Consider the following 14,888-nt stretch of genomic DNA (forward strand, 5'->3'; position numbering starts at 1 on the left):
AATGCAGACAATGAATTGCACTGGATTTACTTGTCCATCTAGGGCATATTCCGACATGGATCCAGTACATCTCCAGTCAGGATCTGGTGTCAAATCAAAGTCTAGTACGCTGTGAGCATGTTAATCATTTGGTAGCAAAGGCCGAATCAAACATCCTGTTATTTACTACAAAAGGGGCCTGCAACACAAATGAGAATAGAAGTACTAAACATGTCATCACTTTCATTTGTAAAGAAAATCTACAATACTGGGATTTCATATCATAATCTGGATTTTAATTATTCTAAATATTTTCAAGAACTACAGTAAAGTGCAGAACGATTATTGATATGGCACAAGCCTTTTTAGGATACAATGATTTATTCTGCAGTTTATGGCCTTTATGTTCTTTTACAGTTTATGGCCTTTATGTTCTGGATCTTAAGCTTTTAGACTGAACCCTGCTTAAAGTCATATTAAAAGGGCAACTCCAACCAAAACTGTCCCTTTAGTCTTTTGATTCACTTGAGAGCTACTTTTATCGTGGATACTTTTAATCATGAGTGTTTCCCACAGCAGATTGTGTTTCCACCCCCTTCCACAGATCCATAATAATTGTGCCGCTATCTCATATCTGAATACCCTTGTTATTCCTCATAAACATGCATTCAGGGAGTGTGATACCACAGGTTAATATTAGGGGGAATACATCAGTTGTGGTGGATAATGGAGTTCTGGAGAGATTTAGGAAACAGTCATGTCATTCAGCTTCCATGCCAGGTAAAGCTCTGTTGTCCTCAAATTCGCTCTACCAAGATTCAGGGCTTGTTCACATCGAAAGCGTGTGCATTCCAGAGCGGTAGCTTCTGGAACGCACCGCGATCGCTAAGAAACTTCCCCCCGCGTTCTGGGGCGGGAGGGGGCGTGACGGTACATTGTATTCAATGGCATCGCTTCCACGCCCCTCCCCGCCCGGAGTGTGATCGGACGCGTGGCAAAACTTTGCCAGCGTTGCGCTCCACTGCAACGCAAAAAAAAAGAGCAAGCCCAATTTTTTATGTTTGCAGTGGAACAGAACGCTGGCAAAGCCTTACCACGTGTCCGATCGCACTGCGCGGGCGTGCAATTGAATTCAATGCAACGCTACGCCCCCTCCCGCCACAGAACGTGGGGAGAAGTTTCTTAGCGATCGCGGTGCGTTCCAGCAGCTACCGATCTGGAACGCACATGCTTTCGGTGTGAACAAGGCCTCAGAGCCACATGCATAATCTTCAACACCCAGGCCAGTAAGTCTGCAAGATGACAGGACCTAAAATGTAAACCTGTTATGAGAAAAATGCAGAGGCCACAATTGCTAATCTTCGAGTGAAAACAGTTCCCTGGCTGTCATGCTGATATTCTGGCTTCAATACATTCTAAGTAACTAAACCAAACCAGTTACACAGAGATCAGCATACTTGTTCTAGGTCTTGAAACTTGTAAGTACTGAAGCCAGAGCATCAGTATGAGAGGCAGGCCACGGGCACTGACAGATATCTTTTAAACAGAGGCTGAGGGTGGAAAGAACCTGAAAGGATAAACAAATCACCAAAGTCTTCTTCACTGTATGCCTTTCATTGGAGTTACCCTTTAAGATCAGACCACTTAAATAAATAGAAGTCGTTTTAATATCTGTTACAGGCATCTAAACCAAGAGGAACCTTAACAGGTCACTTTTCTAAAGGTGTATTTCTTGTTTAATTGGGCAGTAAATCTCCTTCCACAAGTAGAAATGTAAACCGACTCAAGGCAAAAAGTAATGGCCACCAGAAAGTCTGCCTTTCTTTCACATTCTGTTCAAGGATACTTTGTAATGGCACCTGCATGACAGTAAGGCATTATTCACACTTATGCATGCATTTTTTTAGAATGTGCTGATGAGTGCTGCGTTAAGGCAGCCCATTTATTTTGAGCCTCAACATACGAAAAACATACCTGCACTATTATTGGCCAGTGCAAAGCACATTTCAGTGCATTCATATGTCTACATTGTGGAGTTCTAAAGGGCAGTTTTATTTCTTTACTCCATAAATGGGCGTTGGTAACACGCAAGGCACCTACACCACACATTGTGGTGCACATGCATAGGTTTGAATGTAGCCTTAACATTAGTTTATAGTACAGAGGCCTTTAACACATTTTAGAAATTCAGCTTTTCTTAAGAATAAATACCAGTGCTAAGAAATGGTTTCCAGAATTCCATAATGAAATTTGCAAAGAATCGAATAGAAAGTAGGATCAAGATATATTTTGGTTCATTTCATACTGAGAACTGGTCCTGACTCAACCTAAGCTCATAAAGACCTAAACATCTTCCATGTTCTTTTCCTGTATTGTTGCAGGACACTAAGGCAGTAAAATGTGTCACTGGACTTGAGGTGGTTAAATTGATGGGCTATGCGCTAATTATAAAATACTACTTTATGTAACAAGACACATTTTTTTAACACAACACTGTAGAAGTCAGGGCAATTTGATCCAACTTAATAAGTGGTAGTGAAAACCTATTCAAATGGTAATAATACTTAGATTGAAAGCATCAGTATTTGATCTGTTAAATCAGGGACAATTGGAACTTTATTTTCCAAATATCTACTAACCAATACAATGGATTAGCTCTCATAGGGAGTAAACTCTGGAAACTAAATTGGCTTATAAATCATTATAAATCATTATCATAGAGTGCATGAATTAAATTGTGGCAAATTGGGCAGACAAAGCAAGCCTGATACTTTCCAGACAACTCTCCTGAACAAGAGAACACCCATATACTCAAGTCCCAGATAACTGTAAAGCAAACTGAAATATTCAGAAGAATTACAAATTTCCTTTGTAATTTTAAGTATAATTTGACCTGCAGTGAATCAGTTTGCTCCTGTCCCTATGCTTGTTCAGGTAAGGTTGACACATTTTATGAAACCAATAGTTGGTGCGTTCACCCACTTGCTATATAAAACTTTGAGTTCACTCCACTTTTATGGAAAACCCCTTGGCTTCCGATTATCTGCACAATGCAATACAAAATAAAACAAAATATGGCAGCACACTTGCTTCATGTGCAAGGAACACTATGGTCCCAGGTGATATATATATATATATATATATATACACACACATACACATATGTGTGCACATGCACGCACCATACTGCACGTGAAAATGTCTGCAATAAGGGCAAATAAACCTAATTTTGCTGGAAGTCTAAAGCATCATTTACAAAAAAATCAATTGGAATTTGCAAGTGTACAGTTGTACCCCTCAATCTACAAGGCACTGTTTTCTCTAAGTATTGTTAGCAAACTACTACTTCTTAATAGACATTCCAGAAAAGGGAAACAATTCTCTTGACTTGAGAGAGGCAAAAATTTCAGAAACATACATGATTGCAGGATACAACTTTTCCGGTTAAATATTCCATGGCTGATGGGCAAATGAAAGTAGCTTATGTGTATTGCTTTACTGTCAGCATTAGCTGTACTCTGGCCAAAGGTTCTTTGAGGCATTAGTGCTATATGGAATTGTTATATTACCCTTACATTTCTCCTGCCTGGACATTCTGGATAAAGGAGGGAGAAGCTCACAACTAGACATTGATTTAAAGTTCAGAGATGAAAGAAAAGCTCTATGAAACGTTTTAGGAAGAAATGGGTATTTAAAGGAAGGAATGTAAAGCAGCAAGGGAAGAGGCAAGATTTTCAATCCTCAGTTTCGGCACACCAGAAAGAAAGAAATAAATAAATAATGACCTTACAATCTTAAAAAAACTGTGCAAAAATAACCAAGATATGTACAGATTATTTTCATCTTTAGAAATATACAACATAACGCATATAAAAAAAATATAAACATTGCTCTGACTTTCCTAAGTTGCATTACTCAGTTTCAATCATTTCAGCAAAACATAAATTATTATAAAATTAACACTAAATAACAACAACAAAAAAGTCCTTAGTATTCTTAATGGTTCCCCTGAACAATCTTAGCTCTAATTCATAACTTCTTTTATATATTTTATATTTACTGTATGAAGCTGTATAGGAAAACAAGCACAGCATTATGATGTAAATTAAGCCAACATATTAAGTGCACTTTTAACACTGTTGAGACAGAAAGACTTTCGGTATGACTGAAATTTGCAAAGCTTTCGTACACACAGGTTTGGACACAGGGTGAAGCGGACTTTGCAGTGGAACAGGAGATAGCATGTCATCAAAGTGATCTTATACATTGCAGTCTGCTAAATCTGGCAGTGTCTTGGCCTTTTGCAATGTAAAATTTTAACATTCTCTTGTAAGGCTCATACATGATTTAAAAAACAAATAAATACATGAAACTATTATAAAGGGGCTGGTGGAGTAAACATAAGCATATTGTAGAAATTATCTTCACTCCATGTATCTGATCCTGTACTTGCAATTTAGTCATAATGGGTTTCTGGAATCTGCAACCCATGGTTTAAAGCATATCTCAACCCAAAAGCAAACATTAAATATACTGCAGCTAACCAATGCTTAAAATGTGGTGGCTGCATTACTTTTCTTTTTTTAAGCTTTTTTCCCCCTTTATTTTCACCTCGTGATCCTGTCAGTAAGTCTGTTATTTTTCACAGACCAAACTGTCCAGCTAAATGTAGTGCATCTAACACATCCACAGGCTTACAATGCTGTTGTCCAAGGGTGACCCCATTGCTCTTCCATAGAGTGAAGTCATACTAAGGATGTAAATGTGTTAACTGGCCATATTAGCAGGGGAAAATAAAAAGAAAACAAATGCAGCCACCGCATTCAAGGATTTGTAGGTTACAATATGTTACATTTTTGTTTTTGATTTAAATGCAATTTACTCTTATCTCCTCTGGGGCCTAGCCTCACGGAAGTCTATGGGGAAACCTTACCCATCTACAGAGATTAAGGTACAGGCTGAAGGTCTGTAAAGTGTCCCTACCAAAGAATCTCCACAACTGAATCAGCGACATAGAATTGAGAGTAATGTATAGGGTCAGCTCCCACCTACTCCACCAGCCCGTGCTTAACAGTTCAGCCTTTAAAAAAAAAAGTTAGTTGCCAATAGACACCATAACACTCAACATATGATCCTTGGTCCAGTAGCCCAATATAAACATGTCATTTTAGGTAACACTGCAGCAACTTGCTGGATGGCACATTTTTTTACAGGGGTTTTACAGAAAAAATATAATATTGAACCCCCTGATTCTCTGAAAGAAAGCTAGGGAATATTTGTGGCTAATCGTAGAAAGCAATAATATTTATTAAAATGCTGAAGGGAAAAGTCTTTACTAGTTGTTACTTAAAAGTTGCATCAAACAAATAACTTTTCATTCCATCAGCTATGATGATGCTAACATTGAAATATTTAATAGTGGTGGATGAAATATTCTCTTTGGAGAGGGGAAAAAAAGTATAGGTAGTTCAACCACAGCAATGCTAACATTGACCAAAACAAGTCCACATTTGTTGAGAAAACTATGTGGTATTTTCTAAGAATTATCTCAAACGATGAGGATAACTAAAGAGTTGCACTTCCTTAAGAAGTGCAGCTAATGTAAATCCTATAGACCACACCTTCAACATTACAAATTGCAACTATGTCCCTTCTGTCACTAGGTGCATTCAACTGCATATTACTACAACCAAAAATATCAAAAATGATCCAACTGTATTGGCTGAAGTGTGCAAACATTATTACTAGAAAAAATGCATTATTCAAGGAGTCTATAGCAACATGATTGAGCCTTCCAGTACACCCACAATAAATAATGAAGGGAATCTCTTACAGAGAATCCATTTGCAACAAATGGAAAATTATTCACTAACATTTTAACATATGTCTAATTGTTAGTTTTATGTTTTACGTTGTATTTTACAAGTATGCATACAGCAAGTGCTACCGATGCAAACATCAGGAACTGAAATCTTATCTACCAGGTATTTTGTTTCTAGAAGTTACAATGATGCACTCTGTAGACTAGGTTAGAAGCAATCAAAATGTTATTATGACATAGAATACGCATTCATTTGCCCAATGAGTATAACCCAATAGTCTTCTTAACAGGGGCTCAAGGACCAGGACCAACATTTAAAGCCAGAGGACAATATTCAAAAACATGATGTAAACAGCAGTGGCACACTGTTAGTAAAGACAATACAATGGAAAAAGCTTGAATCTGTATATTAGACCAATAAATGCTTATTTTTGTCTGTTGCAATGGGCAACCACATGCCATATCTGCACCACATTTCTAAATAAGCCTAGAATGTGTTGGCTTAAATCTCCAGTGTCAACACCAGAAGTGGACCTCACTGTCCCCACACTCGTCTCCATGTACATCTATGTAACCGAGAAGTCCCTCTAACAAGGATACAGCATAATTACACTAATGTATATCTTATCACCTTATAACAGCCATCTAATTGGGAGATGCTCTGTAAGACAATGCTCTGTTGCTCTTATCTTTCCAAAGAAACAAAGTGAAAATTTTATATCCTGCTCATACATAGAGGAACATGTGATATTTTCTGATATGGCAATTTAATATTCCCCATTTAGATTTATTGTTGTATTACTGTTTTGTTTTTCCTTGCAGAAGTTTTTTTTTTTCTCATTACGGAAAGTTAAAGGTTTAGTTTGTTGTCAAGGAAAGGAAGACTTATAAAATAAAGGATGGTGTCTGCCAATTCACTACTGCCCCAGTCATAAGAATCCACAGAACAGATCAGTTGTCTTTAGTTCATCTCCCATCACAAAAGAGGCAATTGAATGATACCCAGGGCTCTGTTCTCTTCTGTAGTCTAACAAAAAACAGTAACAGATGTAGTTTGGAACAACCTGTAATTATTCACCCATGTGCCATCCTTTCCTTGCTGCTATTCTCTTTCATGTAACTGAAATTATAATGGTGAAATAAAGGGGAGAAAAATAAGGAGTACAGACATTGCTGCTATGACCGTTTCCTGGTCAAAGGCTGGGGAAGATGATCCTTCTTGAAGCAAAGGTCTATAGGTAGAACTGTCTCTTCTCCTAAAACACCCTTGTGGCCAAGAAGAATGATTTCTACCGAAAAAGTAATACACCAACCATAAGTGGCAAAGCAAAAACACCCAGTTTGGTTCTGTAAACTTTAGACTATCTCGTCTCCATTATGTAGTTATGAAAGGCGACACACTGCCCCTGCTCCTTGCCAATGAAGAGCTCATGAAGGGCTGCAGATACCTCAAAGTACTTGTCTGATTATTTTTCAGCGTCATGGAAGTGTTCGTATTCTGCCAGTGCGGTTCGTCGTCTTCTTAAAAACAAAGAAATATGCATCATTGCAGGTATAACAGCACTATTTATCATTTACATTGGAGCTATTATTTCATTTAAGCCCTAGTAAAGTTTAGCACTTCAGGAACTATGCAGAAAGAACAAATATTAAAACAATCACCTGAATCAGCAGGTTTATAGCTGATGCTTTTTCAGCTTTGTTATGTTTAGTAAATGATGTCCTGCACACTGCTTTTTTTTAAACAAATAGATTACTTTCTTTGAGGTTTGCTTTACACGCAAGGGCTGGTGCAGACCTGGACGATCCAGGACACGCGCAATCATGTACAGTTGCTGCGCGGCCCCATTAATTTCAATGTACCTTTCTTTGTAACACACGACGCATTGGCTTTTTTTTTTTTAGCCGCGATCGTTTTAGATTGCACGGGCGGAATCGCGGCGGGAAACCACGCGTTGTGCCCAGCGCGATCGGGGTGCCATTAGAAAATAATGGCACCGCCAGCGCGAACGGCGGTGGTGTGAGTGCACAGCAATCCGGTCACAGATCGTGCAAGTGTAAACCTGGCCTAAAAGGTACTGAAGAAACACTAATTCATTACAAGCTGATTTCAGTTTACTCAGTCATGGATGAATTCTATTCCTCTGTCTGTTTCTATATGATAAGGCACTTTGCAGATTGTTTTCTTATGAGTCAAGTCAGAAAATTCAGACAAAGGGGCTACAATACCATCAACTCAATACTGGGGTATTGAATAAATAGTTACAGTTCCTTAGGTACAGCAATGTGTTGAAAAATAAATCCTTGACGGCTGATTGCACCCATAGCGGATATTTCCATCTGTGGTTGCTGCAAATTTGAAGACATCCCCAACAACATTTCAGTCCAAATTTCAAGGTTCGCCCAACTGCTTTAGCCAAAACAAAGCCAAATGATGGCATCTCTTATGGTCAATTTACCAAAATTTTAGAAGTACTAACTGAAGAAACCAGCTGCCTCACTTTGTCTCTATCACAAGGCCATCATTTGTGAAGGTGGCGCAGAGACACCGAGAAACCATACCACTAAAATAACAGAGATATAAGAAGCTGCGAGGTGATTCAACCCACTGGTACACACCCCAAAGCCAAATAATTTGCTCAATAAAGATGGCTTTACAAATAACGTTGACATAATGGAAATATGACACAATTGTGTTTGTAAAAAAAAAATTCTGAACATTTGCTCTGCAGGCAGAGGACCTCTCTTTCTCTATCTCTACATAATATCTCTTTAGTGATGCTTAACTTGCTTGTGTGAAGGATCCAGGAAAACAATGCTAATGTTTATGTAGCAGTTTTTCTTCAGATCACAATACTGTGTAACAGAATCTAAACAGACTCTACATCTATAAAAACTTATGTTGTTGCTATATGAAATGTATTAAGTCACAAATTGATTAGCTGGTTAAAATGCAGGCCAGATCATATGCCAAATATCTGAATACGAATTGACAATCAGGTAGCTACTTACTTGTTTGTTGTGTGCAGTATTTGATGTACTTGAAGTAGTAGATTGTGACAAAGCTACACTGCTACTTTTCCCCATCTGGTAAGAAGACATAAAGAAAGTTAGTGCAGAAAGTGCGTTACAAAAAAACATCCAAGTAAAGTTCTAGCAACCAAACAGTGCAATGTGCAAACCTTCGTAAGAGAAACTTGTTTGTGTTTTGGATTCACCAAATGCTTTTTGTTGTGTAGGTGCCAATTCATAGATAGGTTTTCATTAACTTTGCTGCCTTTGTTGCAGCAAAATTCTGACTATGTTTTGAGGACATAGGACCTTGCTGCTCTATAGTTAAAAAAAATATAACAAAATATTACTTGCCATAGAATATAAAACTGAAATATAATTAACTCCTAAATACGATAGTTTTCCTGCGGCTGGGAACTGACTTTTACAACTGCTTGTCCTGACCTGGTCATATAGGAGATATTCTGAGTATTTGTTTGAAAACCTAAAGACTATCAAAGAATACTGATCACATGCCATCAACAGTACACCTGTAAATAAGAAAACATGTATGCAAAATATTCAAAATAAGGACAAGAACATTGTTAGCTATTTGATACAAGTTACAAGAACACTTTGCATACAATAAATATTGTTTTGTATGTGTATCTAGGTCATTATTATTCAGAAACAATTTACACTGTACAAGAATAAAATAAAGTAGGTAGCTCGACTAAAAAATTAAGAACATATACCGCCATCACAAAGGGAAATTCATTATAATAAATTACATAATATATATTTTTGCTCTTTTTCTTACATTTTATGCTTTTTATGTAAAGAATGTCTATGCGATTATTCAGTGTGTTCCAGGCAATAAAAGGACATCATTATGAAATGATTGCTAATTTGCAATTGATTTTCTTATTGGTTTAGTCCAGTTTTAAAACACTATTGCTATAGGAGAATATAGTCACATATGTTCTTCAATATGGTTGGACAATGCCATCCATCTGGTTGCTGAAACACCAATAACTGTTACATGTTTAAATACCATGAGGTGTGTGACATGGATATGTTTTCCTTGGCAAATAACTGTCAACTTACCTGTCTTGACATGGAGCTGTTTGGTGGATCTGGCACAGAAGATATAAGGTTGGTGGTGCTCTTTTTATGAACACTGTTCATACCAGGCATTTTAGTGATTTTGCAGGCCTTACTGCTTGCGCTAGAGTTTTTACGCTTTTTTCCCTCTGTTTTGTCAAAGGGAAGAGGCAGCGAGGACACTGCATTGTGAACTGCCAGTGTATGCTCCCCAGGATGATGTACAAGGGAAGACACCGACAGGCTCGAGTCAATACTGCTAACAACCATACTCATGTGTTTTATGGAGTCCGTTGAGCTACCAGACAAAGAAGTCCTTCCTGGTGATTCCAGTTTGGCACTAATTGGGCTTGTTCCATTGTTTGCATTGTGCACAGACACACTATTAAAGGAAGAAGTTGCCTGATAAGAGTTTAATGTCGCATTAGAGTTCAATACGCAGTTTTTCTTGTGGGACCCTGAAAACGTAGATGAGGATGACGTCTGCAAAGGTAAAGATGAGGAAGAGGTGGAAGAAGGCGTCTGAGGCTTTTTCTTTTTGTTACTTGAAGGCTCATCGCTCCGTGAAGACAGATCTTTTGCTTTTGATGATTTTCCTGGTTTCGACTTTGACGGCTTGTGTGACGGTGACGGGCTGGTGGTCGGCACTGGGGAGATGGCAGAAGGGGCTTTGAAAGTGGAGTCCATGATATTCAGTGTTGTCGTGACCTGGGGGAATGCTGTGGTGTGTGATGCAACAGAGTTTGTGTCACTCGATGAAACAAAAGATGTACTGGACAATATATAAGAGGAGGTGGTTCTGGAATTAGTGGGTGGAGAAGGGAGGTACACTGAACTTGGGCTGCTGTAGGGCTGCAAAACAGATGCAGGAAAAGGGCTACCGATATGTGCTGCTGGAGAAGCCATTGGACTATCAGCAGCTGGAGGAATTTTTCTTTGAAGGAAACAGGAAAAAAAAGTATTACAGCTTAATATATGATGCATAGTAATATACAGATTACAAACAATGTATACATATGTTCACATTGTAAGCACTGTCATAAATATCAATATTGTAAATTATAAGGGGACTACAATGGTTTTTTTCACATTTACCCCAATTAAAAAATAAAAGATACAAAAATAAAATGTAGAAATAAAGATATTATACTTACCTGTTTAGCTGCTGAACAGCCAATCCTCACTCTTTTCCAGAACTACAGTGCCCAAATACGCTTTTCATCTCACAATTCCAGGTTTCCTGTAGAGTCCTATAGCTTTATGCACCAGTCCCTACATCACTGCAGGACACAGTAGTGACATACCCAGTGCCTTCATGTGTGGGGGATATGTGAGCTTCTCCCAGGATTCAGAACTTGGACCTGAGCAGCCAATCGTCAGTCTTTAACATTGTCAACCTTAGATGAGGACAATGTCATCAAAGTGGAGCTTACACAGGGTTTGAATCTTGGAAGAATGATTTAGCAGGGAGGTTTGGAAAAGGTGAGCATACACTGATCAGCCATACCATTATGACCACTGACTGATGAAGTGAATAACATTGATTATCTTGTTACAATGGCACCTGAAGTGGGTGGGATATATTAGGAAGCAAGTGAACATTTTGTCCCTGAAGTTGATGTGTTGGAAGAAAAAGAAAAATGGGCAAGCGTAAGGATTTGTTTGACTTTGACAAGAGCCAAATTGTGATAACTAGACAACTTAGAGCAACTCCAAAACTGCAGCTCTTCTGGGATGTTCCCAGTCTGCAGTGGCCAGGACCTACCAAAATCAGGAAACCCAGTGAACCGTCGACAGGGTCATGGGCAGCCAGGGCTCACTTGATGCTTGTGGAGAACCAAGGTTGGCCCACGTAGTCTGATCCAACATAAGAGCTACTGTAGTTATAATTGCTGAGAAAGTTAATCCTGGTTCAAACATAAAGGTGTATGAACACTCAGTGCATCACAGCTTGTTGCGTATGGGGCCTGCGTAGCAGCAGACCGGTCAGGTTGCCCAGGTTGAACCGTGTCCACCGCCAAAAGTGCCTACAATGGGCACATAAGCATCAGAACTGGACCACGGTGCAATGGAAGAGGGTGGACTGGTCTGATAAATCACATTTTCTTTTACATCATGTGGATGGCCGGGTGCATGTGTGAGCAGGGTACCAGCATGCAATATGGGAAGAAGGCAAGGCGGCAGAGGCAGTGTGATGCTTTCAGCAATGTACTGCTGGGAATTCATGTGAATGTAACTTTAACATGCACCACCTACCTAAACATTGTTGCTGACCAAGTACACCCCTTCATGGAAATGGTATTCCCTGATGGCAGTGGCCTTTTTCAGCAGGGTAATGCTCCCTGCCACACTGCAAAAATACTTCAAGAATGGTATGAGGAACACAATAACATGTTTGAGGTGTTGACTTGGGTTCCAGATGTCCATCCAGTCGAGCATCTGTGGGTTGTGCTGGAAAAACAAGTCCGATCCTTGGAGGCCCCACCTCGCAACCTACAAGACTTAAAGGATCTGCTACTGACGGCTTGGTGCCACATACCACAGCATACAGTCAGAGATCTAGTGGAGTCCATGACTCAAAAGGTTAGGGTTGTTTTGGTGGCAAAAGGAGGACCTTCTCCATATTAGGTAGGTGGTCATAATGTTAAGGCTGATGGGTGGAACTGGGTCAGTGGGTAGATTATTATCGTGACTGTGACTTTACCAGGAAGCTTTGACATTTCTTGAAAGTCCTGCAGCTTAACTGCCCTTCCCTGCCTCCTGCAAATTCTTATTTGCCAGTAAGGCATCCCATCATTATGAAGAATCAATAGGTAGCAGGCAAGCTCCATAACTAACCAAACTATCAAAGTCAGGTGAAGCAGGGAATTACTGCTCCTCTGGGTGCCTGCACTTTATACGTGTTGGCAGCTTTTTGTTTTCTTAAATCTCACATTCATACATTAGGACCATTGAACATCTTTGGATTGATTATGATTGACACAAATGTGATAGCATATAACTGGATTTTCAATTACTTTTTCTTTAGTAACCAAATAAGGTAACAGCAAAAATGAATAAATAATCTTCACACTTACTTCCACATCTGTGAATTCAAGTGTTTTTCCACCATGGAATTTAACGCAAACCGAAATCGATCCCACCTTCTATCAAATACATAGTACCCTCGTCCCATTAAGCGGCTGCCAAAAGAGCAGAACTGCAAAAAAAATGTAATAATTGGATCAATTATATGCTTAATGTGTCATCTATAAGATAATACCAATCCATGTAAAAAAAAGAACTATAACACATGGAAACCATGTCTAACTGCTGTGAACAATTTTCAAGGAAAGCTTTTCACAATATTAAAATTCCATGGACATGGACCACATCACTAGATGAGTGAATCAAGATTAACTATCCGTCTTGTTTGAAGGCAAATTAGATTTAATGGCTCAAAAAGGCTTAGCGCTACACTGTTTCTGCATAATCTATCACCTACACTATGAAATAGTCAAAGTGTCAAAATCTTTTTTTATTACATGAATAAATCTGTTCTCGTAAGGGAATCTTCAGGTTCACATGATCTAAATTACTGGACTGAATTTGCTTAACTTAAGTCTGTTGACCCACAATCTTTAGCACTATATCTTCACCATTTACTCAGATGCTCTATATTTTATGTTGAGACATTAAACAGGAACTATGCTTCAAAACATCTCAGTATGTTCTCATACTAATTATACATAGAATACACAATAGAATTTCGTGAAATAAATATACACCTAATTTCTTACCAAGCATCATATTAACAAAATGTTTATATGGATATAATTATTATTATTATACAGGATTTATATAGCGCCAATAGTTTGCACAGCGCTTTACAATATAATCCGACCTTTGCATTAGCAATTCTAGGCACAAGTGAAATCAAGCAGTAAGCCACTAATACTATCCAGCAAATTCTGCAGTAGTGCTTAAAAGAGAACTATGGGGTAAGTGTTTTTCCCCATAGTTCTCTTAAGGGTCACGGGAGCACATAAATTAGCATCCTCCTGTGACCCAAAGCTTGGTATATGGCGAGCTATAGCTCGTGGTATACGGAGACCGACGCAGCCGGGACGGATTCCGACATTACTGTCGAGATCCACCCAGCTGCGTGAGTGACAGCTGGCTCTGCCTATCTAGAGGTAGAGCCAGCTGTACCCGCCCCCCTCCCCCGTCCGTTCCGCCAGTCAGCGCTGGAGGATCAGAGCGGGCAGTGGGGGGGGGGATCCCTGCAGGGAGCCATGACTGGCCTTAGAGTTCTCCTTTAAGTAAGAAAGTTCATTCAGTTTACCTTAATTTGAGTTTTGAATAATCTGCTACATTCACAAGCGCACACATATCTTTAAGTCATCAGTAGAATGACAGTAGGAGCTTGCTAAAGTTTATGATGTGTAACTTACTCTCTCCCTGCTTGTTGCATCATCAATCACACATCCAAGTCAGGTTTGATTTGGATTGGTGGCTTTTCACATCAAGCTTTCTGTATGTAAAACACAACAAGTAGGATGTTCCAGAATCACCAGCAGATGTGTTCCAGAATAACCAGATTACCAACAAAAGGGACTGTGTTACACTATTACACATTTGCAATTATCTGGATACAAAACTGAAGTACTGAGCAAGAAGACTATGTTCCGAGTGCTTGGCAGGCATGAGAATAATATCCATATCATGTTTATGGTACCAGCAGACAGCCCCAATTGATCCAATTTAAGATTATTTCCATAAGCTTAAAAATGTTGCTTGATTGCAATTATTCCACCTGATATAAGCCAGGGTTGGGAACCGGGTCATGATCACACTCACACCAGTTTTAAGTCTGTAAACCCAGGAGAGAAATGTCAAACTCATCAAGCAGGTAATTTACAATTATTATATTGCAGACTCCTATTTAGAAATACTGTATAAGAATAGTCTGGAGGATTAGCCTTATAATTTCAATAAATAGAATACAAGAAAG

The 14,888-nt window shown here is 38.9% G+C and overlaps 1 protein-coding gene across 2 annotated transcripts in view; it reads right to left on the reverse strand.

Annotated features, from left to right (window-relative positions):
• Positions 1-7,279: 7,279 nt before the first annotated feature.
• ATXN7L1 (ataxin 7 like 1) overlaps positions 7,280-14,888 on the reverse strand; it is a 30,768-nt gene continuing 23,159 nt past the window's right edge. Inside the window, exons 6-9 of one of the 2 annotated variants that reach the window (XM_018568631.1) lie at positions 12,973-13,094; positions 9,899-10,829; positions 8,813-8,887; positions 7,280-7,318 (exon numbers count right to left, since the gene is read on the reverse strand). In XM_018568631.1, coding sequence (XP_018424133.1) covers positions 7,280-7,318; positions 8,813-8,887; positions 9,899-10,829; positions 12,973-13,094 — 1,167 coding nt within the window. Of the gene's footprint in view, positions 7,322-8,812; positions 8,888-9,898; positions 10,830-12,972; positions 13,095-14,888 lie in introns of both variants that reach the window. The other variant, XM_018568630.1, reaches the window with a different exon arrangement.

The sequence above is a fragment of the Nanorana parkeri genome, unplaced genomic scaffold, assembly GCF_000935625.1.
Source record: "Nanorana parkeri isolate BGI_ZX_2015 unplaced genomic scaffold, ASM93562v1 scaffold1221, whole genome shotgun sequence".
NCBI lineage: Eukaryota > Metazoa > Chordata > Amphibia > Anura > Dicroglossidae > Nanorana > Nanorana parkeri.